Source organism: Sceloporus occidentalis, unplaced genomic scaffold (assembly GCF_023333645.1).
Source record: "Sceloporus occidentalis isolate IW3139 unplaced genomic scaffold, rSceOcc1.0.p SCAF_2, whole genome shotgun sequence".
Lineage (NCBI taxonomy): Eukaryota > Metazoa > Chordata > Lepidosauria > Squamata > Phrynosomatidae > Sceloporus > Sceloporus occidentalis.
This window is the reverse complement of record NW_028316982.1, coordinates 55,020,306-55,047,430: the sequence shown is the minus strand read 5'-3', so window position 1 is coordinate 55,047,430 and position 27,125 is coordinate 55,020,306. Positions and strand designations below refer to the sequence as shown.

At 40.0% G+C, this 27,125-nt stretch overlaps 1 protein-coding gene across 6 annotated transcripts in view; it reads right to left on the bottom strand.

Moving 5' to 3' along the window:
• The window catches only part of ARMC8 (armadillo repeat containing 8), an 88,671-nt gene that overhangs the window by 26,102 nt on the left and 35,444 nt on the right, over nucleotides 1-27,125 (bottom strand). For 4 of the 6 annotated variants that reach the window (XM_089509457.1, XM_089509455.1, XM_089509458.1 and 1 more), the window contains 8 exons: nucleotides 19,651-19,793; nucleotides 19,469-19,566; nucleotides 18,417-18,509; nucleotides 15,383-15,442; nucleotides 5,030-5,110; nucleotides 2,257-2,332; nucleotides 2,077-2,167; nucleotides 237-297 (listed from right to left, as the gene is read on the bottom strand). In XM_089509457.1, coding sequence (XP_089365583.1) covers nucleotides 237-297; nucleotides 2,077-2,167; nucleotides 2,257-2,332; nucleotides 5,030-5,110; nucleotides 15,383-15,442; nucleotides 18,417-18,509; nucleotides 19,469-19,566; nucleotides 19,651-19,793 — 703 coding nt within the window. Of the gene's footprint in view, nucleotides 1-236; nucleotides 298-2,076; nucleotides 2,168-2,256; nucleotides 2,333-5,029; nucleotides 5,111-15,382; nucleotides 15,443-18,416; nucleotides 18,510-19,468; nucleotides 19,567-19,650; nucleotides 19,794-22,590; nucleotides 22,650-27,125 lie in introns of those variants that run through there. The other 2 variants (XM_089509460.1, XM_089509456.1) reach the window with 2 other exon arrangements.

Genomic DNA, 27,125 nt, shown 5'->3' with positions numbered 1-27,125 from the left:
CACTGAACTAAAAAAAAACTCACATAAAACTTTACCAAGCCAACATCTTTCTTAAATGTATAAATAAAATCAGTAACTTTATTAACCATAGCAAATTTACTAATCATAACAAATAGGAACAGCTGTATTAGGTGCTTTCTAAATCCCTATCAGAGACACTGGTTTTAGTAACAGAGTTCATGACACAACTTGCATTTGGCTAATTACTGTTAAGTACTGTGAAGGGTCTAACTTACTTTTAATACAATACAGGTATCATCCGTGTGGATTGCTCCGGCTCTGCACATATAAGTAAGGCTACAAAAAAATATCAGAAAACTAATTTACTGTCAAATAACAATATATTTAGATAATGACAAAATAATGGCAGGCTAGATGGTCTACACTATCCCAAAGAGACCTACCACAATGGATAAGTCTAAATCATATGTTAGATTGTTTAAATAATGTCTTGGTTAGAACTACCAATGGCATTTACACATACAAAAACTTTATTTCAAGTTTATTTCAAGCCTTCCATATGGTATTTAAATACAGCCTTTTAAAATGAAATGCAAAAGAGTGGAACTCTTCTAACTGAAAATGTGTAAAACCCAGATAAAAGTATGTCATAACATCTGATAGATTTTCCCAATGAAAACAAATGGGACTATAAAATCTAGCCTTTCTTAAATTAAACTATAAATTAAGGTAACATTACCCTAGCCAGTACAGTAGAACTGTTGGAGGAAGGCCAATATATATTGTTGCTGGGGAAAACAGCTGTATGCAAGGATAATATGAAAGCCACCTTGCACCAAGTGAGACTACTGTCCATTTCCGTACTGCCTAAAGGCTGAGTCTCCCGTATCCAGAATTCCAAAATCCAAAGGGCCCTCTGTATCCATGGGGGATCCATTCCGGATTCCCCCACAGATATCAAAATCCTTGGATGCTCAAATCCCACTGTCCTCAACGCTGGCACAGCCACCATTGGGGGACAATGGGACTTTGATGACCTGGCTCCCCAAAGCCTCCCTCACTGTCGCAGGCGGCTGGCTCACTTCCTCCTTCTTAGGTTCTTCCTCCTCTTTCTCTTCCTCTTACCCTCCCTGTTGCCAATGCCACTCTTACTCCTCCCTCCTCCTCTTCCTTGTTCCTCCTCATTCTCCTTCTCTTCCCCTCGCCACTGCTCTCTCTTCCTCTTCCTTCCTTCTCTTCCTCCCACCGCCTCCGCTCTTCTTCCTTCCTCCTCTTCCACTCCCCATCACTGCTGCCACTCTTCCTCTTTTTCCTTCTTCTCCTCTTCCGACGCTGCCGCTCTTCCCCCTCCTCAACTGCCTCTTCCTTCCTCCTGCTCCTCCCTCCTCTTCCTACCACTGTCACCTCCTCTTCCTCATTTTCCTTCCTCCTCCTTCTCCTCTGCTTCTCCCCCAAGCAGGCTTGCTATCTGCACGTGTTGAAATCCACAAACGGCAAGTCCACGGATATGGAGAGCAGACTGTACTTCAAAACCAAACCTTTTTTCATTGGTGGCTGAGGAAGTGACACCTTTGCTTCCTGGTGGTTCAAGTGCACTTTGTTTCATGTACAAAATTATTAAAAATATTGTATAAAATTACTTTCAGGCTATGTGCATAAGATGTATATGAAATATAAATGAATTTTGTGTTTGTAATGAGAGGTTTTAGGTCCCACATCTCCAAGACCTCTCATTACATATATGTATGCAAATACAGGTATTCCAAAACACTTCTGGTCCCAAGCATTTCAGAAACGGAAGACTCAACCTATACTAATATTTCTCCAGTGTTTAGAGCACTTGCTTGATGATAATTTAACTGGAAATGCCAACAAATGAACCACTGAATTTGGATCACTCCACATAGTAACACTGAATCATGTACAAAATGATTGCTGAGGCTAACCATAAGGATCACAGCCTAACCCTGGTTTTGGATTTTGGGATTTATTTATTTATTGTATGGGATAGTGTAGCATATTTCTAACTACATGTGATCTAATATAAAATGTAACATGATCCATGAGATCCATGTGATCTAATATAAAATGTAACATGATCCTAGAGAAGATTACCATTTGGCTGATGTGAGCTGCATTTCAATAGGCTTGTCTCTTTGTAACATCTTCACAAAGATTTGTGGTAATAATTCTCCATCAACCAACACTGAAAACATGAGAAAATATGTTTCAGAACATAATTAAATTGTGACTTTTTACTAACTGGCATGCCAAGCACCAAAACTTTCAGCTTACCATTTACAAGAGTCATTGATACTTGGGGGTTTTCAAAGGCTAAAACTGCAAAGCATTTCAGTGCTTGCATTTGAACCTGTGAAAACAAGAGTATTTATATTTATGAAAGTTCAATGAAAGCTGTCACTTGACATAAAATCTGTTAGAAGTCCATTAAAATGCATGTAACACAAATGGAAAGTCCTTAAAAACAATAACATTCATTTCCTGTCACCATTTTGAGAAGGAGTGTACAGTAAATGTGAGAAATTTGGGCATGCTTTGGGGAGGGTGGTTCATGGGACAGTAAATTGGACCCTGCCCCCATGCAGTTACCCACCCTTAGTCTAGAGTGATAAGTTTCCAAAATGTGAGACAGGCTTTCCAAAGAGAAACAGATGGACTTGTCGTCAAGGCCTCTTAAGTTTCTTTTTGCACACTTGGATTTTGGCAGGAGGTCACTAACATCTTTGCTTTTGCCCCAGTCAATACAATTGGAATGCACTTGAGTGTTCTTATGTAGGCTACCTAGTGTTCTATATTGAGTTTCCTCCCATTTAACAAGGCACAGGTTCTTATCAACCATTCTTGTCACTCCTAACTTTCTCTTCTGTTCCTGATGATAATTTGGCCAGTTATTTTCCTCCCTGAACTTGCAGATTTGCAGGATGGCAAAAAGAGGACAACAACAGCAACACCGGTAATACGCCATCAGAAGTTTATACACCCCTAAACTGTTTTAAAACTAAACAATGGACTTATGAGATGGCTGCACATGTGGTATATCTTCTTCTATGGCAAAATCCTGTTATAGATTTATATCAAAATAATGGAAAAACTCAAAACTCTTCACCAGCCAGTTTATTTGGCTAGTCTCTATGTTATTTTTTAAATGATGACAAGATACAAATTATTCTTTTTAAGTGCTATATTGTTTTTGTGGTTGTTGTTGTTATTGACTCCTGGCGATGCTATCATGGGATTTTCTTGGCAAGTTTCTTCAGTGAAGTTTGTCATCACCATCCTCTGAGGCTACAACTTGCCCAAGGTCATCCACTGGGTTTTTACGCTCAAATGGGGAACTGAACCCTGATCTCCAGAGTAGCAATCCACCACGCTGGCACCATTATTATATATTATAAATCAACTAAATAAATACATACAACAGTTTGTTGTATGCACTTACTTAGTTGATTTATTAAACCTAATTCTTTCATATAGCATTTATTTATTAATATATACATAATTTATATCCTTCCCTTCTACTAGCCAAGCATATGCTCATAGTGCATAACATTCAAATCACAATAATCAACAATTAAACAAATAAAAGAATTAAAAATTTGAACATAAAAATGGTAATGCATAAAAACGCAGCTTAAAATAGTCACAGGCGGGTTACAAACCACCCATTTGGGGCGGCCTGCACCCGCCCCTTTCCCCGCTGTATCGGGGCCTCAGCTGCCAGACTGGCAGCCTCCAAGGCCCCAATCCTCTGCTTTGCAGGCCGCTTCCCTGCGGCCTGGAAAGGGGTGTCCTTGGGGCTTCAAGCCCCAAGGACACCCGGCGACGGCAGGGAGGAGGAGAAAGGGGCCGCTTGGCCCCTTTCTCCTCTGCATCGCTGGGCACAGCCATGTAAAGGCTGTGCCCAGCGACGCAAACCCCAGAAGGAGCTCTGTTTCGGAGCTCCTTCTTATGTTGCTGAAAGGGCGCTCTAGGCGCCCTCGCGCAGCGCAAAGACGTGACGTCCGAGCCACCTCGTTTGGAGGCGGCGCGGTCGTGACGTTGTAATGGCAGCTGTGTGGAACATCCGCCGCCATTTTGTACGGGCTCAGTCCGTGCTACGGTTAGGGGCATCTGGAAGAGACGCCCCTTTCTAACCCTAGAACGGACTGAGTCCGTCCTAGGGTGCCCATCTGTAACGGGCCAGAAGGTAGCACACCAATCAAAATGCTAAAATCCAATAAACAGAACTTAAAGTAATCAAAATTACATTAGGATTTATACATATAATCAAATCACATCAGTACAATTACATCCTGAGTTTGGTCCACTTCTTGGTTGTACAGAAGCACAGCTAAAATTGATTATGTTCCCTAAGTGAACTCATTTCATTTCCAGGTACATATTTCCAACTTTGTAAAGTGGTCATCAGTACAGGTATTTTGTTATCCTCACTACAGGAACTAGAAAGCATTCTTTAAGAAAGAAGGACTGCTCTCCCACACTTCTCATATTTTGTATTTAGCTTTCCTCTGCCACTCTTTCTCAGAAAGATGAGACACTAAAAGAGGCCTAAAGAGGGGTGTAGTGATTAAATACTTTCTTTCTGCATAGTGTGTTGTGAATCCATTTCTTGCAGTCTTGCAAGACACCTTACAGTGAGATATTGCTTTTAGTCTAGCTAAATATGGAACACAAATACTTGACTTCAATAAAATACAATCCTATTTGTAGATTTCATTAATTTGTTTTTATCTATGTGTCAAAACTTTCCACAACCTTACCACAATCTACCAAGCCTGCTCTTCCATTTTTTCTCCTACTTCCTCACTGCATGCCAAAAAATTATTTTAAAGCATGTGGAGACCCCAGGGGTCCTTCCCATCCCTGCTCTGTAGGAAACATCCTTTGAAAAGTTCCTCACATTTGTGTGTGTATGTGTTATCTGCAGCCCCTTTCTCATCAGTACAGAACCAGTTCATACTTAACACTTTCACTCCACCAATGATGCTGTTTCAAAAAGTTAAAATGCCAGTAATTTTACAGAACAGAGTTTATTTCAAAGTCTTACTTTATAAGATGTAGACGTTAACAGATGAGCAATATTCTCCACTGCGCCATGATTAAACAGGACTGTCTGGTGATCTGGACCCTGTTAAAAAATAACCAAACCACAGCTATTTAAATATACTGTCAAGGGAGAAGAAATATAATTACTTATTGTCTTTGTGACACATATGTTCAGGACTGCTGATTTTTTAAGTTTAATTTCACTGATTTGGAGTCAAGACTAAAACTGTCTTTCAATTTAACTCTAACTTTATTGGCTTTTGGTAGCAATTCACAAAGTAAGGGTCAAATTACAGTCTATAGTATTTAAATAGCACCCATAGGAAAGAATAAATTCTCCTCCAATGCCTCAATTCTGAGGGAAATGACCTCGCTATGAACTACAATTTAGAGACAAATTTCATCTTTACAGTTGCATGATAGGTTGGTGGGGGGGAATGTCATAAATCCTACCTGTGACTGTTTTAAAAGAAACACACATAAATAAGCTACACTTTTAACTTAAAGTTTACCTTGACCACAAAAAAATTCATTTTAGTGAGTCGAACTTACAGTTTTACACCAACAAAATTTAAGTGAAAATTATCATAACTATAAATCATTCTCAGCTTTATTCCATGTAACACAAATTTTATCAGACAGAGAGTAAATAGGGAAAGAAAATTAAATGGTATTATGCACTGAATTACCACATCTTATATCACTAAGAACTCTGAACCTATAATTAAAAGAAATTGCTTCAGCCCTCAAAATATGGCTGTGGCCTGGTCAACTTAAGGTAATGCGGGCCCTGGAGTAGGTCCAAAAACTGGGCCCCATTAAACACACATGCAAGGTTTCCCATTGAACTTTGTCCTGAGATGGATCAGGCTTGGCAAGGCCAAGAGAAACCCTTCCTAGGACCACACCTCTTGTCATTGTCCCAACTAGCATGACTGAGGCTTGAGTCCTACAGGGAGCAACACCTATGCACAACCTACATCTCCTAATACTGCTGGGAAATAGAGCCAGGCTCAGCATAAATGCTGTCAAAGCTTACGCTGAGCCTCTGGAGAGACATCTATAGCCTTGCTCTTCCCAGGAGCATTTTGCTATTGGCAACATCAAAATATAAGCAGTTAACATATGTATGGAGCCCTAGCCACCACTCCAGCTATGACATATCCTAAGACAAACAAACAAACAGCTTCACTTATATACCGCTTCATATTGAATTAGCAGTGTCTAAGTGGTTTACAACTGAAAGCTAATTCATAGAATCATAGAAGCATAGAGTTGGAAGAGACCACAAGGGCCATCTAGTCCAACTCCCTGCCATGCAGGAACTCTCAATCAAAGCATACCTGACAGATGGCCATCCAGCCTCTGCTTAAAGACCTCCAAGGAAGGAGACCCCACCACACTCCGAGGGAGTGTGTTCCACTCTCGAACAGCCCTTACTGTCACGAAGGTCCTCCTAATGTTGAGGTGGAATTTCTTTTCCTGTAGCTTGCATCCATTGTTTTGGGTCCTGTTCTCTGGAGCAGCAGAAAACAAACTTGTTCCCTCCTCAATATGACACCCCTTCAAGTATTTAAACAGGGCTATCATATCACCTCTTAACCTTCTCTTCTCCAGGCTAAACATCCCCAGCTCCCTAAGTCGTTCCTCATAGGACATGGTTTCTAGACCCTTCACCATTTTAGTCGCCCTTCTTTTGGACACGCTCCAGTTTCTCAATGTCCTTTTTGAACTGTGGTGCCCAGAACTGGACACAATATTCCAGGTGGGGACTGACCAAAGCAGAATACAATGGCACTATTACTTCTCTTGATCCAGACACTATACTTTTATTGATGCAGCCTAAAATTTCATTGGCCTTTTTAGCTGCTGCATCATACTGCTGACTCATGATCAACTTGTGGTCTACTTGGACTCCTAGATCCCTTTCACACGTAGTCTCGTTCAGCCAGGTGTCTCCCATCTTATATCTGTGCATTTCATTTTTCCGCCCTAAGTGCAGTACCTTACATTTCTCCATGTTGAAATTCATTTTGATAGCTTTGTCCCAGCTTTCTAGTCTATTCAGGTTGTTTTGAATTTTGATCCTGTCTTCTGGGGTATTAGCTACTCCTCCTAATTTGTCTTCTGCAAATTTGATAAGTATGCCCCCAATTCTGTCATCCAAGTCATTGATAAAGATGTTGAATCACACTGGGCCCAGAACAGAACCCTGTGGGACCCCAATGATCACTTCTCTCCAGGATGAAAAGGAGCCATTGTTGAGCACCCTTTGGGTTCGGCCGGTCAACCAATTACAATCCATGTAACAGTTACCTTGTCTAGCCCACATTTTACAAGCTTGTTTGCAAGAATGCCATGGGGAACCTTGTCAAAGGCCTTACTGAAATCAAGATATACTATATCCACAGCATTCCCTTCATCTAACAAGCTGGTAATTTTATCAAAGAAAGAGATCAGATTTGTCTGGCATGACATGTTTCTCTGAAACCCATGTTGACTTTTTGTGATTATGGAATTGCCTTCTAGATGTTCACAGACTCTCTGTTTAATGATCTGCTCTAGAATCTTTCCTGGTATTGATGTCAGAGTAACTGGATGATAATTGTTGGGATCCTCTTTTTTCCCCTTTTTGAAGACGGGAACGTTTGCCCTCCTCCAGTCTGCTGGGATTTCTCCTGTTTCCCAGGAGTTTTCAAATATGATTGCCAATGGCTCCGATATTACATTTGCCAGTTCTTTTAATACCCTTGGATGTAGTCCATCTGGTCTTGGAGAATTAAATTCATTTAGATTAACAAGGTATTCCTGTACTATCTCTTTACTTATTCTGTACTGAAATTCCCCTATTCTGTCTTCTGCTCCATTATCCTCAGGTTGAGCACCCTTTTCCTTTTCCGAGGCAAAAAAGGTGTTGAGTAATTCTGCCTTTTCTCTGTCTTTTGTTAGCATTTTGACATCTTCTCCATGCAGTGGCCCTACCATTTCCTTTTTCTTCCTTTTGCTGTGGACATATCCAAAACAGCACTTTTAATTGTTCTTAACCTCTCTAGCAAACCTGAGTTCATTCTGCGCTTTAGCTTTTCTGACTTTATCCCTACACATGCTAGCTATTTGTTTTAATTCCCCTTTGGTGATTTCCCAATTTTTCCATTTCTTATACATGTTCCGTTTAAAAGTTAGCTCAATTGAAAGTTCCTTAGTCATCCATCCTGGTTTCTTGAGACAGCACCCATTTTTCTTCTTCACTGGAACTGTGTGAAATTGTGCCTTTAGTATCTCCCTTTTGAAAAACTCCCATCCATCCTGAACTCCCTTCTCTTTTAGTATTCCTGACCATGGGATCACACCCAGTATTTCTCTAAGTTTACTGAAATCAGCTCTCCTAAAGTCTAGAATGCATGTCTGACTATGCCTGGCTTCTCCTTTCCACTGTTTAACAAACTCCAGGAGAACATGGTCACTTCCACCTAATGATCCCACTACTTGCACCCCATTAACCAAGTCATCCTTGTTGGTTAGGATCAGATCTAAAATAGATGACCCCCTTGTTGCCTCTTCCACCTTTTGGAAAATGAAATTGTCTTCGAGGCAAGTGAGGAATTTGCTAGTCCTTGAGAATTTGGCTGAGTTTGACTTCCAGCAAATATCAGGATAGTTGAAGTCGCCCATCACTACTACATCTCTCCTTTCTGAGTGTGTGGTCATCTGTTCTAGAAAGACATCATCCAATTCCTCCATCTGACTGGGGGGTCTATTGCGTGAGTAGACTCCCACAATAACATCCCTGTTGTTTCCCTCCCCTTTAATTTTTATCCAGATGCTCTCCACCTGGCTTCCAGGATTGATGTTCTGGATCTCTTCACTGGTGTAAATATCTCTGACATATAGTGCTATTCGTCCTCCTTTCCTGTTTGGTTTATTTCTCTTAAAAAGGTTATATCCCTCTATTTCTACATTCCAATCATGAGACTCATCCCACCAGGTTTCAGTGATGCCTATTATATCATATTTGCTTTGCTGTACTAGGAATTCGAGTTCATCTTGCTTATTTCCCATGCTCTGTGCATTAGTGTAGAGACATCGCAGACCATGGGTCCACTTTACTTGCTGGCTGTGCACGTTTTTTTGTGTTTTTTTGCCTCCCACTATTGTGTCCTTGCAATATTTGTCTTGTTTCCTCTATGTCCGTTTGACTATTTTCTCCATCCCTTTTGCCTTCCATAATATTGTCTCCCACCCCAAGGTAACTCAGTTTAAAGCCCTCCTGATCAAATTATTGAGACTGTTGGCAAAAACATTTCTTCCAACTGGTGTGAGATGTAACCCGTCTGTTGCCAAAAGTCCCTCCTCATGGAACCGCAGACCATGATCAAAGAATCCAAATTGTTCTCGATGGCACCATCTGCGGAGCCAGTTGTTTACATCTGCTATTTTTCTCTTCCTTCCTGGAACATGTCCTTCAACTTGCAGAAGAGACAAGATGACAACTTGTGCATCCATTTCTTTCAGCTTCCTACCAAGAGCCTTGTAATCCCCTCTGATGTTTTGAAGGCTGTGTCTTGCAGTATCATTGGTTTCCACATGGACCAAAAGGAAGGGGTATTGGTCAGTAGGCTTGACCTGTCTTGTCAGCCTGTCTGTCACATCACAGATCTTTGCCCCAGGGAGACAACACACCTCTCGAGACATCTTGTCAGGCCTACAAATCATTGCTTCTGTACCCCTCAGCAAGGAGTCCCCCACTACGACCACACGCCTGCTCCAAGGCTTAGCAGCGGCTGTTCCCTCTGGTGGAACTCTCAGGCTCCCCTGCTCTGTCCCTGAAGTCTGTCCATGCTGCTCTTCCTCATCCTCCTGGGTAAGGGAAAGAGTTTCAAATCGATTCTTTAGATGCAAGCTCCCAGAACAATCCCTTGTTGGCCTAGTTCTCTGTGTGACATTCCTCCAGCTGTCTGCTTCCTGTGTATGTGAAGTGACCTCCTTTGCACCAGCAACTTCCTCTGTGTGGTCCCTGTCCAAGACCATTCGTTCTGTTCTGTCCAGGAAATTCTTTTGCTCCTTAATATGCTGAAATGTAGGTACTCTGGCCTCCAGCTGCTGGACTTTCTCCTCCAAGAGTGCTACCAACTTGCACTTGGTGCATGTGAAATTCCCAACAAGCTGAGTACTCATTTTAGCGACTTCGGAAGGATGCAAGCCTGAGTCAAGCTTGAGCCCTGGCTAGTACTGAACTTGCAACCTTATGGTTTCGAGTGAGCAGCTGCAGTACAGGAATTTAACCACCGTGCCACCAGGGCTCATACACTAATATCTACGGCCCAATTTTGTCTGGCTGACTAAAGGTGGATCTGGCTGACTAAAGATGGATCTGAGAGTTAGAAATTGCCGAAGTATTCAGAATTTGCTTCTATGGAGCTCTAGTGGACTTTCCAAATCTGGAGATTCTGGAGGATGGAGAAAGCAGAATTAAACCAGTATGACACTGACATAACTGTGTAGGTCAGATATATTAACCCTTGCATGAACAGAACAGTAAGGGTCATTTCCTTGCATATAATAAGTCGTAAAAGGAGGAAGAGTTTCCAGGTGTTCTCAAACTGACAACCAATCAGTTCTATGTCAACCGTAAGTTTATTCCATAACAATTTTCTAATTGTTTGCTTTCAAAATGTAATAGTAATTGCAGTATCAGGACTAGCACTGATGCACTCACTTTCCACATTTGAAGTGGGAGTGACTAATCTTCATAGTTGCATAATTTTTGCAGGCGATAGTTGAGCAGTTGAGGCTTGAGAATTATTACGCTGATACTAAGCTATAGTAGTATATCAGGTATGGGCTAAGTGTGGCCCACAAATCTCCCCAGAACATCCCCTAAAGTCCACCAACTTCCCAAACATTTTAATATTTCAGGAGACAAAATGAAGCAAAAACACCCAAACCACCTCAAATGTGGCATTTTGGGGGTAAGTGACCTCTTCTAATCTTCATACAATAGTAGAAACTGATGAAAACTAGCCAAAATCAAAACCAAAAGTGATCAGAAATCACTTCCAAGGAGCACATCCAGGAAGCCTTCCTTGTGGTTGTGGGGGGGGGGGGGGATTGCCCCCTGTGTCCAGTGCAGTTGGCCTAACCTGCTGTATATATTCACCAATGGCAAGCTGCAGATCATAACATATTCGTACTTGTCAGACATGTACTACACGTACATAAGCCTGATGCAACTCTTGTAGAAAACAAATGCAGAGAACATGATCATCAATAATTTCAGCACAGGGTAGGAAGGTGAGTCACCTGTCGGCTGGTGCACAATGAGGTATTCAAGAAAGTATGAGCTACAAGATATAGGAACACAGACTACAGCAAGGATCACAGAAATTGTGGAAATACAGAAGTGTGTTTCTGAGTTGATGAAATAACCAACAGGAAGGACCATTATAAATGGGAAGGGCTGAAATGTACAGGGTCATGTGTTAGTATTAAAATACTTATAACCTGCTTCTCCACTAAAAATGCTTAAGGTGGTTCAAACTTAAATAATTTTAAAAACAGCCAATTTAAAAAGAAAACAGAAAAAACAGTCTCAAAAAGCAGAGAATGGCACCTGACAAATGGGCTACTAGATACTTAAACAATTTCAGATATATTTTTGACAAGTTGTTTTAGAATAAGGATGCAAAATAAAAAAGATGGAATTCTAATTTAAAAACAAAAACAAAAAACAAAATAAAAAGCCAGATTCTCACATTTCTTGACTGCATCTAAAATTTCTTCATATATGATCTGGCTGTCTGCACATGGCTCTGAGCATTCCTGACATTCACTTTCTTCCTACCACACTTATACTATGTACATTAAGTATTACTAACTTGTACAAAACTTTATTATTATTATCATCATCATCATCCGTAGCTAGACATATTTGACTAAACATGATTCATAAACAATACAGTAAAAATACTATAGGCCCTTCCCATTTTGGGGGGTTTGCTTTCAGCCCTCCCCATGGATGGAAAAAATGTAGACACTCAAGCCCATATTACGTGAGTGCGTGGCACCATGCTGTACCAGTGCGCCTGCATGCACCACTATTGGTTAATATGGGGCAGTGTGATCCATGGGAGCTCCAATCTGTAGATGGCTAGCTCACTGTACATATGGGTCACAAAGGTTAGATTTCAAAAACATCAAAGAGAAAATACTGGTTTACCCTATGAGAAACCTAAATCTTTAGTTAGTTCTTTTTCTTTACATCCAACTATGGCTATAGCATGACACTACCTACTTTGGACCTGAGCAGAGGAGCAGGTGGCTTACCAATAACTATGGTTCTTCAAGTGGTCATCTGTGAACTCACACAAATGGGTTCTGACTCTATGTAGCATCTCATCCAGAACATTCTAGAGCTTAGTACCTTTTTGGTGTGAACCCTGCCTCTCCCCATTGTGCACATTCCTGTGCACCAAGCTATTCTTCTTTGTTTTCAGTCTGTCGCATGGAAAATACCTGGCAGGTATGAATAGATATGAGTAGTGGGGAGGAAAGTGGGTTGTGTGAGTTCACAGATGATCACTCAAAGAACAAGTCACAGTTAAGCAAACTGTTCCTTGTCTTCATGGTCTCTGATACCCATATAAATGGAAAACTAATTAGCTGAACTACTGGAAGTGAGAGATGCTATGCCAATAATGAAGAAAGCTTGGAATGACCAAAGAGATTATTGGTACATGATCTAGTCTGTAGAGTGCTATAAAAGTGGGTGGCTGAGACTGAGGTGCAGCTCTACATAAGTTATGAAGCAACACCCTTCAAATGAAGGTAATTGATATAGCTCTTGTGGACTGGACTTGCATACCTAATGGTGGGGTGTTAGCCGATATTGTCAATAGTGTCCTACCAACTTCCATAACCAACTCTATGAATCATAGAGTTGTTATGGAATTTGGCAGGACAGTGAGCTGCTTAAAATGGAACTTGGATAGAAAAGAAACACCGGAAAAACAAGGTATGGTTAAAATGCACACAAATCAGAGGCTCGATAAGGAGAGGTAATTGTCATTAAAATAACAACTGTGAGGATGACTGTCAAATATCACACAAGGCAAGAGGCTCAAAAAGTTTACCCATCAGCTGAAGAAGAAGCACAGAGAGAGACTACTGTGGTACAGGTGGTGAAACAGGGGGACAGAGAAGCTCCAGGCCCTTGAGGAGCATTTTCATTAGACATTCCAAAAAGAATAACAAAGCTTTGGCATGGTCCTGGTGGTAAGCAGAACTGGCAACCAAATACACCTTGAAAGATCAAAAGGAAATGCCTTTATCAGAATTCAAACACCCCAAGACCAGTGTGACATTGCGTACAAAAATGAACTGATTGAGCAGGCTAAACAAATTCCAGGAATTTCTTCCATCTGAGAATACAGGAGCATTTTGTGAAGGGCTTCTGAGCAGCATCCAGAACTATCTGCACCTCTACATCTCATGGAGGATGGAGTCCGTAAGCACTTAGTCTGAGAATGGCTAGATCCAGATGGACTTTGATTCCATTGGCTTGTGTTAAGAAAAGTCCAGTGATGAGAGAAATGAAAGATACTGTTCCAAAACAAGAGTAGAAGTGTGACAAACCACGGTTGCCTAGGCCACCAAAAGAACTGCAAGGCCACAGTTGAAGCAGCACATCTTGACCTTGTAAGAATTCATATGAATGGAAATTGAGGGATCATATAAAGGAATGTTCCTCACTTGTGGAGAAAAGTATCTCCCAGTAAACCCACACCTAACAGGACTCTCCCACCCACCAGAAGCCAACTGTAAATGTAAGGAACACTATGACTCCTCTGGTACAACCTCCATCTCTCATTACCACAGGGGGAGAGGCATTTGGTGAAGATCCTACGTATGACTGACAGGTTGAAAAGTAAAACTCATAACTGGATCACGACTCAACTCAGAGCAAACATAGGTATTTCAGATAAAGGTCCTGATTTAAAAAGTGGAAGACTGTTACTATATGACCCAGTCACAGTGTTCAGAAAGATTCAATGACTGCAATTCCTGCCTGTTTCTCAAATCCGAAATCCTGCCCAAAACACGATGGCCAGAAGGTTCAGAACAAGTTGGAGATTGATCAAAGATCTTAACTTCTGAGCACAATCTTACTCAAAGAACTTCTTCAAATGAAAGAAGTCACCGTTGCAGTCAATCACTCCACGATCAGAGTTGGAGAATAATGAGGAACTTCCTCAAATAAGTGACACCAATGACAGTAAAGGGAACATGTCTTCTAGGTTGGAGTTGGATCAAGCAAGAGGAGGAAATACTGTACAGGGAGAATCTGAGTTGGAAACCGTAAGGAGACAGTCTTGAACAAGACCCTTAGATGCCATACAAAGGAAACAATTTAAACAAAAAAAATTGTAAACAAAAAAAATGAAACAATCATAGTTGAAAAATAGGAAACAAAAAAATGAGATCAAAAATGAAAAGGGAAGCCAAACATAGGAAACAGAACTTAGTGATATAGTACTGACAAAGTAAAACATCCCTACTGCTGCTGCCTGCGTGGTGGATGAAAGAAAAGCAAAGTGAGTACCTTGGTGCACAGGAATGTCTGCGATAGAGATTGGGAGTGCAGTTACCACCAAAAAACTATTCAACTGTGGAACCTGAATAAGGCTCTGTACCAGCTCAACACCCATCTGTGTGAGATACAGAGACTACAAAAAAAGACCCATAAGCATGGCACACTATTTAAACAACAATAAAAATGTCAATAAGGTACTGAGAACTGTTGCCTCTAATAGATTACTGTACTGGAATAAGGTAAGAATTTTCTCTCAGCCAATTAATAAGAGGAGTTTCCTGCAAACCTACTCCCCTTTTCATGCACAATAATAATTAGTAGCCATTTACATAGTAGCATAAATAATTCTGTTCATTCCATACTGTTTATCATGCAGAAAAAATTGTCATCTGTGTAAAACCATGGAGTTGACAGCAGGACTGTCTTTAACTGGGACTTTCAACCTTCAGGCTCTTCTGGTATTTGACTGTCAAATATATACTACAAACAAGAAAGCAACCCCACTCCATTCACAACTACATAGTACTAGTTCTGCCATAATTCTGGTGGCTCCAAATCAGAACAACAGAACTTCTCTTATTTTAAAAATAGCTAATTTGCTGATTAAAATATACATACATTCTGACTCAGTTGAGAATCTGATATTATACAGTGAACAACCAACAACAGTAATTTGGACTTTAAAGACAGGCTTCAGCTACTATCACGGACAACTTTTATAGTAATAAATGCAATTAACATATCATTTTGTTGAAAATAACTTACATTGGCACATAGAAGTGGCTGAGGCGAGGATTTAAAGCCGCAGCTATGCCAGTGTCGGAGCTGAAGAACAGACATTAAAAGATATATAATTAAAGTCAAATATAATTTTGTCTGTCTACTTTTGAAATACTACAAATTATATGGGTATTGTGAGCATCACTCTCCTCCCCCCATAAGTATTTTCAAGTATGATACATTGATTCATAGACAGGAGTTTGAATGCTGGTCTGCCAAGTTTAGTTCCAGAATTTTGTATTATAGATCCCCATTGGAAGTGTTGTACATTGAGCAATCATTACTTCGAACAATGAAGACAATACCACATTCCCATTGAAATATGGCATACAAACTTCAAAAATGCAATGACTGGCAGCTAGCATATTAACTATAAAGTGGATCTAGGGGCCACAAAGTTCCTAGTTCAGCTCTAACCTCTGCCATGTACTCCTTAGGCAAGGATTGGCAGTTTTATCTCTGGGATATCTACAGTAGTTCACCAAGGATTTCTGATGCCCAGGAGTTTAAAACAGTAAAACTCCAAGGGGAAAAAAATTCTAACTGGCTTTGTAAAAACCGTTTCTCTCAGTTTTAGTGTCCTTCACTGGTAAAAAGCAAAATAACTGGTTGCCTTTGGCAAAGTTAAATCAGGTCCACTGGTCAGATTTAGAAATATATTAGACTTCTTGATCTGTAAAAACTGTCATGTAGATGCAGGTTCATATAGTAACCATTCCAGCCTTAGGAATCATCATTTCTAAATGTCATGTGAAATGTAATTGTACATTCAGCCCTACTTCAAATAATAATTTTTGCACTTGATTCTTGTTAGTGGATCTCAGAATTCCAATAAGAAAAACAAATAGTCTAGGTAGCATTTGGTACGCTAATCTTAGCCTTAGCGTACCCATTGATGGATAATATTCACTTACTCACCTTCAGTTATCCTGTTCTAAGTACTACTGATATCAATGCATATGAATTACTTTGAATACTGTGTGTATGTGTCTTGAAGTCACCAGTGGACTTATGACAATCTCATAACTTTCACATTGTTGTTTTTTTTAGAATTCAAAGATATAGCTGTGTTAAGTCTGTACAATCAGTATGTAGAGAGATCTTGTAGCACCTTTGAGACTAAATGAAAAAGGTTGGCAGCATGAGCTTTCATAGACTAAAGTCTACTTCCTCAGATAGTCTGCCCCCATGAACTGTCTCAAGCTATTTCTGACATTGTTCAGGGCATAGGAAAGAATGAAAGAAAGAAAGATCTAATTTTTCTCTGTTGAAATGAACATTACTAAAATGGTGAGTAAAATTTTCTTCTTCCATCTTTTTAAGAATGTTTCAAAAGTCAATGTTGTGTCTTTTTCAATTATGGAAGCCCTGAGATAAACCTATCACTGAGTTTTCTGAGGCTGAGAGTGACTTGCAAAAGTTCACGCAGTGGGTTTTCGTGTCGTGGACTCAAGCTGTGGTCTCCAGAGTCACAGTCCAAAAGTCAAACTACTACACCACACTAGTATATTACAACCTTTATAGTTTTCTATGTTGTTTCTTGTATTACCTTGTTCTTTTTATTTATGCTAAGACAAAAATAGGAAAGGGTATGAAATTTAATGTTTAATCATTCCAATGCACACAGGGTTTAAAATCTTCCATACTTTGCATGGAATCCTGATTTTTCAATGATTTAGTGAAACAAATGTTTATATAAGCATTTTCTGTTTGGTTATTATTAATATTGAAGAACATACACAGGTTATAATCTTAAATCAGATATTTCTAGAAATGACCTTCAGTGAACTGGCAGACAACATATGAAAACTATTATCCTCATTTACTGGGGATTAAAACTCAAAAAAGCACAGTTCTAAAATGGCATCAACTTCTTGACAAGATTATCACTTACTACTTTTTAAGAAGCATAGATTTAAGATTGTTTCTTTCAAAGTTACTCTGGTTTTAATTATATATGAAAAGTGCTGTGGCTTTTAGATTTTTGAGTTTTTAAGTCTTCTGCTCCATTTTAACTTCAATGTATTAATATCTTTTCAGAAAAACATGGGACTTTTTCAAGGACTGGTAATTTCATTCAAGGTACTCAAAACCTCAATACCCCTTCACAGTGGACACTATCTCCAGGGAGGGAATAGAAAACAGCAGGATAACTCCATTGGCAAGAGAGTCTACTTAAGAGAAAATAATCATGTTGGTGTATAAAATTTCTATAGCATGCTATCCATCTTTAGGGAGTTGCCATTCATACTTAAATGCTTTGTGCTAAAATTATCAAACAAAGCATGAAAATGTCCTCTGCCTGCATATTTCAGTAGGCAGTCTCATGACAGTCTCAAGTTCAAAATAAAGGAGACTTCTAGTCACTTTACACAGGAACCTTGGGAACAAGGCTGTTTCTCTGTCATACATAGGTAGCCAAATACGGGATACTAGATAAGATAACATAATGAGCAGAAGAGACTAACAAAGTAGAAAAAAATGAGATATGTACCACATAGATTCAGTGATCATTAAATCAACCACCCTAAAACACACCAAAAAGCAGCTTTAAGCTGCAATGGCAAAACAAACTTTGTGTGTATGTATGTGTTGTAGGTATACACGGATGCATGTACATATTATCTAAAGCTATAAACACAATGACATTTCCCCCCTCCAAACAGCCCAGTGAGATTAAAGACACAGACCCAGCTTGCTCTGTAGAATTAAAAAAATAAGAAACAGTTCATGTTGCTCTGATTTGAGAGCTTTAGTGAAAAACTTTTATATGCAATCATCCTGAAAGAATTTTGTCCTGACTAACCTTTAACATATACAGCCTAATTCCCAGTTTTTAATTGTATTTAAAAGCAACACCCCAGAAGGCCTGTAAGTAATATCTAGCTCACTACTTCAATCCAAAATAAAAAATATTTTAATGAAACAGCATTTTGAATGCTAGAAGAAAAAAGAACACAGTGAATAAACACTTGATTTTTACAGACCCCACTAGAGAATATTCAAGCTCCTTTCTTACTTTGCAGCAATGTGAGAAGATCTGACATATGTATTCTTGAGTATATCGAGACCTACTGAGCAGTGCCAAGAGGTGAGGAATAACTGTAGCATCCTAGAAAATCAGGAGGGAAAATGAACATTAAAACTAAAAATTTAAACACCAGTAAGCAGTTATTGTATATTTGCTAAATGTACTAATGCAGCCTTTTTCTGGTTCATTCAGATTCATAAGTTAACAAAAAGCTTGCAGCCTCACAAATTATACATAAATGAAAAACTCTAACAGCAGAATTCTGTCATGTATAATGAGATTTTTTTTAAACAAAGGCTGGATAGCCATCTGTTGGGAATGCTTTGATTGTATATTCCTGCATGTCAGGGGGTTGGACTGGATGGCCCTTTTGGTTTTTTCCAACTCTATGACTCTATCATTCAGCATAGCTAAGAATTACTTGGAAACAGATGGCTAGAGTCTGCTAGATTTAGAAGCTAACAGGAGCTTGAAAGGGCTTGAAGTATCTTACAACAAATGCACATATATTAATCAGAATTCGTTTTTATCGGCCACACGTTTACCAGTTTTCATTTAATATCACTGCCATTATTTATTATTTATAAATCACTGTCAGTATGAAGAATGCTTTACCGATAAACATGAGCAAAAGGGAGCTTTCTGCAGTGACGAAACACTGCTCTGATTAACAACACTATTTGATAATCTACTTTCCATACTCCATTAGGCCTCTCACCCTATCATGGGGGGGGGGGGGTCTCTGCAGGTCAAGGGTCAGGGTTCCTAGGTCCTACACAGCCAATGTGAGTTTTAGAAATGGTCTTGCAATTTCCAATTTCTATGCCCTTAGCACAGTTCCACCTCAAGCAATATATGCTATCATGTGTATTCTTTTTATTACTATAAATGAATTACTAGCTCTATTAGTATTGCAACATTTCGAAATATTGTTTCAACAGATGAAAAATATATTATCAATACATATTAAATAAACACTACAATACATGGAATTGTCATGGCAGAAGATAAACTACATTCACCTGCTGTCTAAAACTTACTGTGTACAATAGTTCTTCAGGAGTTACAGGGCTGGTGAAAATGGTGCGAAGACACCTGAGGCAAGCTTCAATAAATTTAAGATCTGGTGACAGCAACCCTGTGAATACACATTGAGATATTTTTTGTAGTTCTTACAAGTTATGTAATCAAGAAACAAACACAGCAATAAACACAGGAGTACCTTGCAGTAAGGCTGGTATGATATGGCAGTCCAGTAGAGATTTTACATTGTTTTCTGTACCCATTGCAAGGCTTCCTAGCACCACTGCACACTCCGTTTTCATTTCAGTGCTGGAGGTCTCTTGCTGAAGCAAGTACAGCAACCTAAATATGGAAAACACAAAGGAACAGTTTTACTTAAAGGAATATAGCAGAGAATTTTCCTACATAAAAAAGCAAGTTCTACAAAGATGTAACACAGCTCTACATTAAACAGTACCCACAGAATGAAGAGGCCACTCTGATCAGCCCCACAGATAACTTAGGTTTGAGCTGTTAAGGACCACTAAGCGAAACACTCCGAAGCTGGATAAACTGATTAGTTCATTCAATGCAGGTCTTTCATTATATGTGCCCCATTCAGCCCATCTCCCAAAAGAGAGCACAGAGCAAAATAAACAGAAAAATTCTGTGAAGATATCCAGATACAGTACACTAATCATAAGAATAATCATCTCAGTACTAAATTATATAACCCTTTTAATCAAAGCTTTGATAGTGCTTAGAAACAGAGAAGGATTATGGAAGCAGACAAAAAGAATATTTTGTGATAACCACAACCTCAATTATCCTCATACTAACAAGGTAAACATCCTGTCAAGTCATGGCAAGTAATCCACGTTTTTATCTATAATACACGACTGTACCTTCAACTGGTTAGGTGATGAATAAAATGAGAGGTAGCCCCTGATTATTACTGTCTCTGTTTGCAAGTTGCCCAGTTCTTATGTTCAAAACAAGTATGTTCAAATTCTAGGTCTCCTCCAACAGATAATAAACATAGGGAGATAACTTCAGGATTACCAAAGATTTCCAGGCAATACTTTAACAGTCATAAGATAAGGCAGCTCCCTGCTTCAGATAACACCTTTACTTCATAACTGACTTTTGAAGTTGAACTAACTCCATTTATTTTGGTAAATTTTTGGTTTCCTCTTGTCTGTATTACAGCACTTGAGACAGAATCAATGCTGATAAAAAATAAATGTTTAAAAAATTAAAAATAGGGTGTTAACATATAAATTAGATTTACATTTAAATTATTATTTATTGGAATCCAAGATAGGAGGGTCCTAATAGGAGCCTTTGATTTGATTTGAGGAACCACGGGAAAGTTCAAACCAAGGACCAGGACACTCTATGACAATAAAAACAACATAATTCAACACCAGGAAGGAATAAAAAGACAATGGATGCAATACATAGAAGAGTTATATAAAAGAGATGACAACATGAAGAACACATAGAACAAAGAGGCATATGAAGATGAACCCCAAATTCTAAAAACTGAGGTGGAAGCTGCAATAAAGGAAATGGCAAAAAAAAAAAAAAAAGACTTCAGGAACAGATAATATTTCAATAGAACTGTTTCAATCCACATTGACAGAGTCAACTCTAGTGCTAACCAATATATGTCAAAAGACATGGAAAACAAAACTATGGCCAACAGATTGGAAGCAATCAATATAGATTCCCCCATCCACAAAAAAAGGAGACACAAGAGAGTACAGCAACTATAGAACCATAGCACTATTCTCCCATGCAAGCTAAATCATGCTCAAAATTCTGCAATATAGGCTCCAACCATACATGGAGAGAGTAATCCTAGCGGTCCAAGCAGGATTCAGGAAAGGAAGAGATACCAGGGATCACACTGCAAATATATGGTGGCTAACAGAGTGTAGCAGGGAATTCCAAAAGAAAATCAGCATGTGCTTTAAAGACTATAGCAAAGCCTTTGACTGCGCAGATCATGAAAGGCCCTTTTAAAAGAAATGGGAGTAGCAACACATCTGATAGTCTTAATGAAGAATCCGTACCCAGGACAAGAAGCTACTATAAGGACAGAACAAGGAGAAACAGAATGGTTCCCAACTGGCAAAGGAGTCAGACAAGGCTGCATCCTATCACTCTACCTATTCAACTTATATGCAAAACATATTGTAAGGAAAGGAGCTTGGACAAGGAAGAGGGAGTGAAAATAGGAGGAAGAAATATCAACAATCTGAGATATGCTGATGACACCATAATACTAGCAGAAAACCTCACAGACCCGGAACAACTACTAAGGAAGATCAAAGAAGAAAGTGCAAAGGCAGGCTTACTGTTGAACATAAAGAAAACAAAAATAAAGACCACAGCGAACTCACACACATTCAAACTAAACAATGAGAAAATAGAAATAGCAAAAGAGTTCTCACATCTGGGATCAAACATTGATCAGAATGGGGACTGTAGTCAGGAAATCAGATGAAGATTCAGAATGGGGAGAGCGGCTATGAAAGAACTAGAAAAGATCCTAAAATGCAAAGACATACAACTCAGAACAAAAGTCAGAATCATACAGGCCATTGTATTCCCTATTACCATGTATGGATGTGAGAGCTGGACAGCCAAGAAAGAAGCTAGGAGGAAAATCAACTCATTTGAGATGTGGTGCTGGAGAAGAGTACTGAAGATTCAAGGACCAACAAATGGGTGTTAGAGCAGATCAAGCCAGAAATATCCCTTGAAGCCAAGATGACAAGACTTAGACTGACATACTTTGGAGACATCATGAGAAGGAATGAATCACTGGAAAAGACAATAATGTTAGGAAAGGTGGGGGGAAGTAGAAAGAGAGGAAGGTCACACATTAGATGGATGGATTTTATTAAAGAGACCACGAATATGAGTTTGCAGGAGCTTGGCAGAGAAGTAGAAGGCAGGGGGGCCTGGAGATGTCTCATCCATAGAGTTGCCATAGGTCAAGATCAACACAAAGGCATTTAACAATAATAGGAGCCTGCGAGACAATTTTTTTTACAGATTCAGTTTCAGTATTTAAGTTCACAAATTCATAGATAAAAAATAATAATTTACATTGTGATGAACAGCCTCTATTTCAGTAAAGCTATCTTACCTACACAGTGTTTGGGAACAAGCCATCATCTTTCAGTGCTCCATTTTAAAGATAACAACTGGTAAATGTTACTCCCGCCTTGCAGGATGGCTGAATGGATGAAATGAGGAAATGTATGAGCCTAAGAAGGCCTTCTGAAGAGAGAAACATGTTGATGTTCAGAAGTAGGAACTGCTACTAATGTTCAGATAAACATATTCAGATGCAGGAACTAGTGCCATATTATTTAAACACACTTCTCAATCCAGAATGTCACCTCATTACACTCTATAACACAGCAGGAATCATGTGCTTCTCCAAATGTTGTTAGACTGTAATGCCCATGAGTCGATGTTGAAAGTTGTTGTTCAGTCAGATTTCAAGAAGTGCATGATTCTCTGAACTACAATAACCTCTGTGGTCCACTGTGCCCTTTAGCAAAGAGGGAAGCTTGAAGGGGTGCCACCTTCAAATTGCATTCAGTCTCATTTCCACCAAAACAATTAGGGTATAAGCTTCTCTCTCTATTGATCCCATCTATAAATGGTACTGCAGCCATTCACTCAAAACCACAAGGTTGCGAGTTCAAGACCAGCAAAAGGGCCCAAGCTCGACTCAGGCTTGCATCCTTCTGAGGTCGCTAAAATGAGTACCCGGACTGTTGGGGGCAAATTAGCTTACTTGCTGTTCACCGCTATGATCTTTGGAACAGCGGTATATAAATAAAACATATTATTATTATTATTATTATTATTATTATTATTATTATATTGCAAGCAATTTCCATATTCCTGGGGCCACTATTTCATCACTCAAGGAATCATACAGAATTTATACACACATGGTCAAAAGGTGAAGCTATATCCTAGTAGAAGATGATGACTTCATATACAAGATTTCCCCATCCCACCAAAGGATTGGTAGTGGGCGCATAATATTCTCTTGCTCTGTTCTGCAAATATTATTATTATTATTATTATTATTATTATTATTAAATTTTATTTCTAAAGCGCTGTAATTATAAAATTAAAGAGAATATAAAAGCCTGCCCAAGGCGTACATTCTAAAATAATAACAATTAAAAGAGGAATAGATAAAATTACCATATAGAAAAGAAAAAACAAATTAAAAACATCAAATATCAAACAACTCACATCACATCAAATATTGTCAGACAGTCAGATGACAATCACAAATTCCCTGAGAACGCTTCCCTAAACAATATGGTTTTCAGCTCAGCCTTAAAGCTGGTTAGGGAAGTGATGAGCCGTGCATGCAGAGGAAGAAGGTTCCAGGAATGAGGAGCAGCAAGAGAGAAGGGACGGATCCGGGATGGGGCAGAGGAGATCCTGGGTTGAAAGAGGAGACTTTGGCTACCAGAGCAGAGAGTGCGAGTAGGGATGTAGGGAGAGAGAAGATCGGTTAAATAAAGAGGGGCCAGCCCATGCAGGGCTTTAAAGGTGAGTAGCAAAAGTTTGTACCTGATGTGGAAAGGAAAAGGGAGCCAGTGAAGGGAGGACAACAGAGGGGAAACATGAGCATAACGGCGAGCAAGTGAAATAATGCGTGCAGCTGAATGCTGAACAGAAATTAATGGGTGGAGAGGAAAGAGGGGAAGCCCTGCCAAGAGGAGGTTACAGTAGTCTAGTCGTGAGACCACTAGGGCATGGACCAGTGTCTTTGCGGTAGAAGCTGAGAAATATGGACGGATTTTGGCGATATTGTAGAGAAAAAATCTGCAGACTTTGGCTGTAGTCTGGATCTGAGGGATAAATGACAAAGAGGAGTCAAAGATGAAACCAAGACTGCGGGCTTCCTGGACCGGCTGGATAGAGATGTTATTGACAGAAATAGAAAAGGAGTAGTGAAGGGTGGGCTTAGGAGGGAAAACAAGAAGCTCAGTCTTGGGCATATTGAGCTTCAGACGCCGATGATGCATCCAGTGGGAGACAGCTGTTAAACAGGATGACACTTGCTGCTCTAGCTCTGGTGAAAGATTAGGGGTGGAAAGGTACAGTTGGGTATCATCGGCGTACAGATGGTAGGAGAAACCAAAAGAACTGATAAGTTTGCCAGGGGAGAGTGTGTATAAAGAGAACAGAAGGGGACCCAAAACAGAGCCCTGAGGAACTCCAACAGATAAAGGGACAGAAGACGAGGTCTGACCACCCGAGACCACTGAAAAAGATCGATCTGACAAGTAAGATGTGAACCAATTGAGAACAAGGCCCGAGAAACCAAGGTCAGAGAGTACATCTATTAGGAGACAGTGGTCCACGGCGTCGAAGGCCGCAGACAGATCGAGTAGGACAAGGATAGAATAAAGGCCATTCGCCTTGGCCCGCAAAAGATCATTCGAGATCTTAGTAAGGGCCGTCTCTGTGGAGTGCCGTGGGCGAAAACCAGACTGGAAGGGATTCAGAATGGAGTTGGTTTCAAGAAACTCAAGACAGCGTGAATAGACAACTCGTTCCAACACCTTAGAGAGAAAAGGAAGAAGAGAGATTGGACAATAGCTAGCCAAGGAAGAGGAGTCGAGAGAGGGTTTTTTCAGGATAGGGGAAACTAAGACATGTTTGAAGACTGAGGGGAAGGAACCCGAAGAGAGAGAGAGAGAGATTAAAGATATAGAGGAGGGAGGGTAACAAAGAGGGGGCTATAGAGATTAGAAGACGAGAAGGAAGTGGGTTTCGATGAGCAGCGAAGAGAGTTCTTCCAAAGAAACAGGAGGAAACACAGAGAGTTTATTAGTAGGAGGGGTGAGATTAATGGTGGGAGCCAAATCATGAGGAGTTAACTCAGAACGAATGGTAGTGATCTTTGTAATGAAGTAATTGGCGAAGTTGGAGGGAGAAAATAATGGAGAGACAGAGGGAGGAGAGGGTTTTAGCAGTGTGTTGAAACAGGAGAACAAGCGCTGCGGGCACCTCTCGTTGGCACAGATCAATGATTTGAAGTAGTCTTGTTTTGCCATCGACAGGGCGCGTGAAAAGGATAAAAGAATGAACTTAAAATGGATAAAGTCGGCCCACTCCCTGGACTTTCTCCAGAGACGTTTGGCTGCTCGGGAGCAGGACCCTGGAGTGATCCAGGGCTGAGGCCTAGTCGTAGAGGAAGAGGAAGACACGCACGTAGATACTGGGGCAAAGCTGTCAAGAGTTGAGGAGAGAGTAGAATTTAATAAAGACATAGCTGAGTCAGCAGAGTCCCCAAGATTGAGAGAAGCGAAGGATGAATCCAAGGACTGAGTGAGATGGTTAAGGTCAAGAGAATGAAGATCGCGGAACTGGCGGAGGATGGTATGACGGGGAGGTGGAATGTAGGTAAGAGTAAAGGTAAGTAGGTGATGGTCAGATAGTGGAAAATCAGAAGCCGAGTAGTCGGACACGACACACTTGGAGGGGAGAACTAAGTCAAGACAGTGATCAAGGGAAGGGGTTGGAGAGTTGGAATGGGGTTGGAGACCGAAGGAAGCTAAGAGAGAGCTGAAGCGAGAGCTTGAGGAGTTCTTGGGATCGTCGAGGTGGATGTTAAAGTCACCTAAGATCAGGGAGGGGACAGTATCTGAAAGAAAAAACATCAACTAAGACTCGAAATCGGTGAAAAACTGAGACGCTGAACCAGGAGGACGATAGATGATGGCAACCCGAAGTTGCAAAGGAAAAAAGAGTCTAATGGAGTGTAATTCAAATGAAGAGAAGGAATAGCTGGGGAGAGTAGAGAGAACCTGAAACTGGCAGGACTTTGATAATAAGATGCCGACCCCTCCTCCGCGACCCTCAGGGTGGCCAGTGTGGGTAAAGGAGAGACCGCCAAGAGAAAGGGCAGCAGAGGTAGCGGTATCGTGGGCCGGAAGCCAAGTTTCAGTGAGGGCGAGAAGATTAAATGATTGTGATAAAATACAGGCTGGCCACATGTTTCATAAACTAATTCTGCAACTTGCAGCTGAAAGAAAGACAGGATTTATTAAATAAGACTTCAGATTCCCAAACTAATGCCACTGATGAACGACACTATATTAATTTATGCTGTTTTACAAATTTTCAGTATGGTACTTAAAGATATTACACTATTATAGGGTGACTTTGCTGAGTTTTATCTTGATCCCACCCAATTTCATATCAGTATGGAACTGCACAACCTTTCACAGGAAACTCATTTTGCTACAAGTGTTTGTTGTATTTTTGTATAGAGAATATGTAAAGTAGCCCTTCAGCAGTGATCCTATTTGTAAGAACACAAAAAATACTACAGTAATATAAAACAGTGGGATCTTGCTTTCGCAGGCTTACCATCCACAGGTTTAAGCATCCATCGATGGCAAGCCCCACTGTCCCCAACGGTGGTGCGTGCACGCAGCCATGCACACATCACGCCACCACCATTAGGGACAATGGGACTTGAGGATCCGCATTTTTTCAAATCTCACACAGATATTAAGATCCTACTATATTGTTTATCTTTTCATCTTTTAATCACCCTGAGTATCAAGAGCAGATTCGTCATTCATTTTCAGCAATCCAATGAAAAGTTGAGTGAAGGACCATAAGAATGGA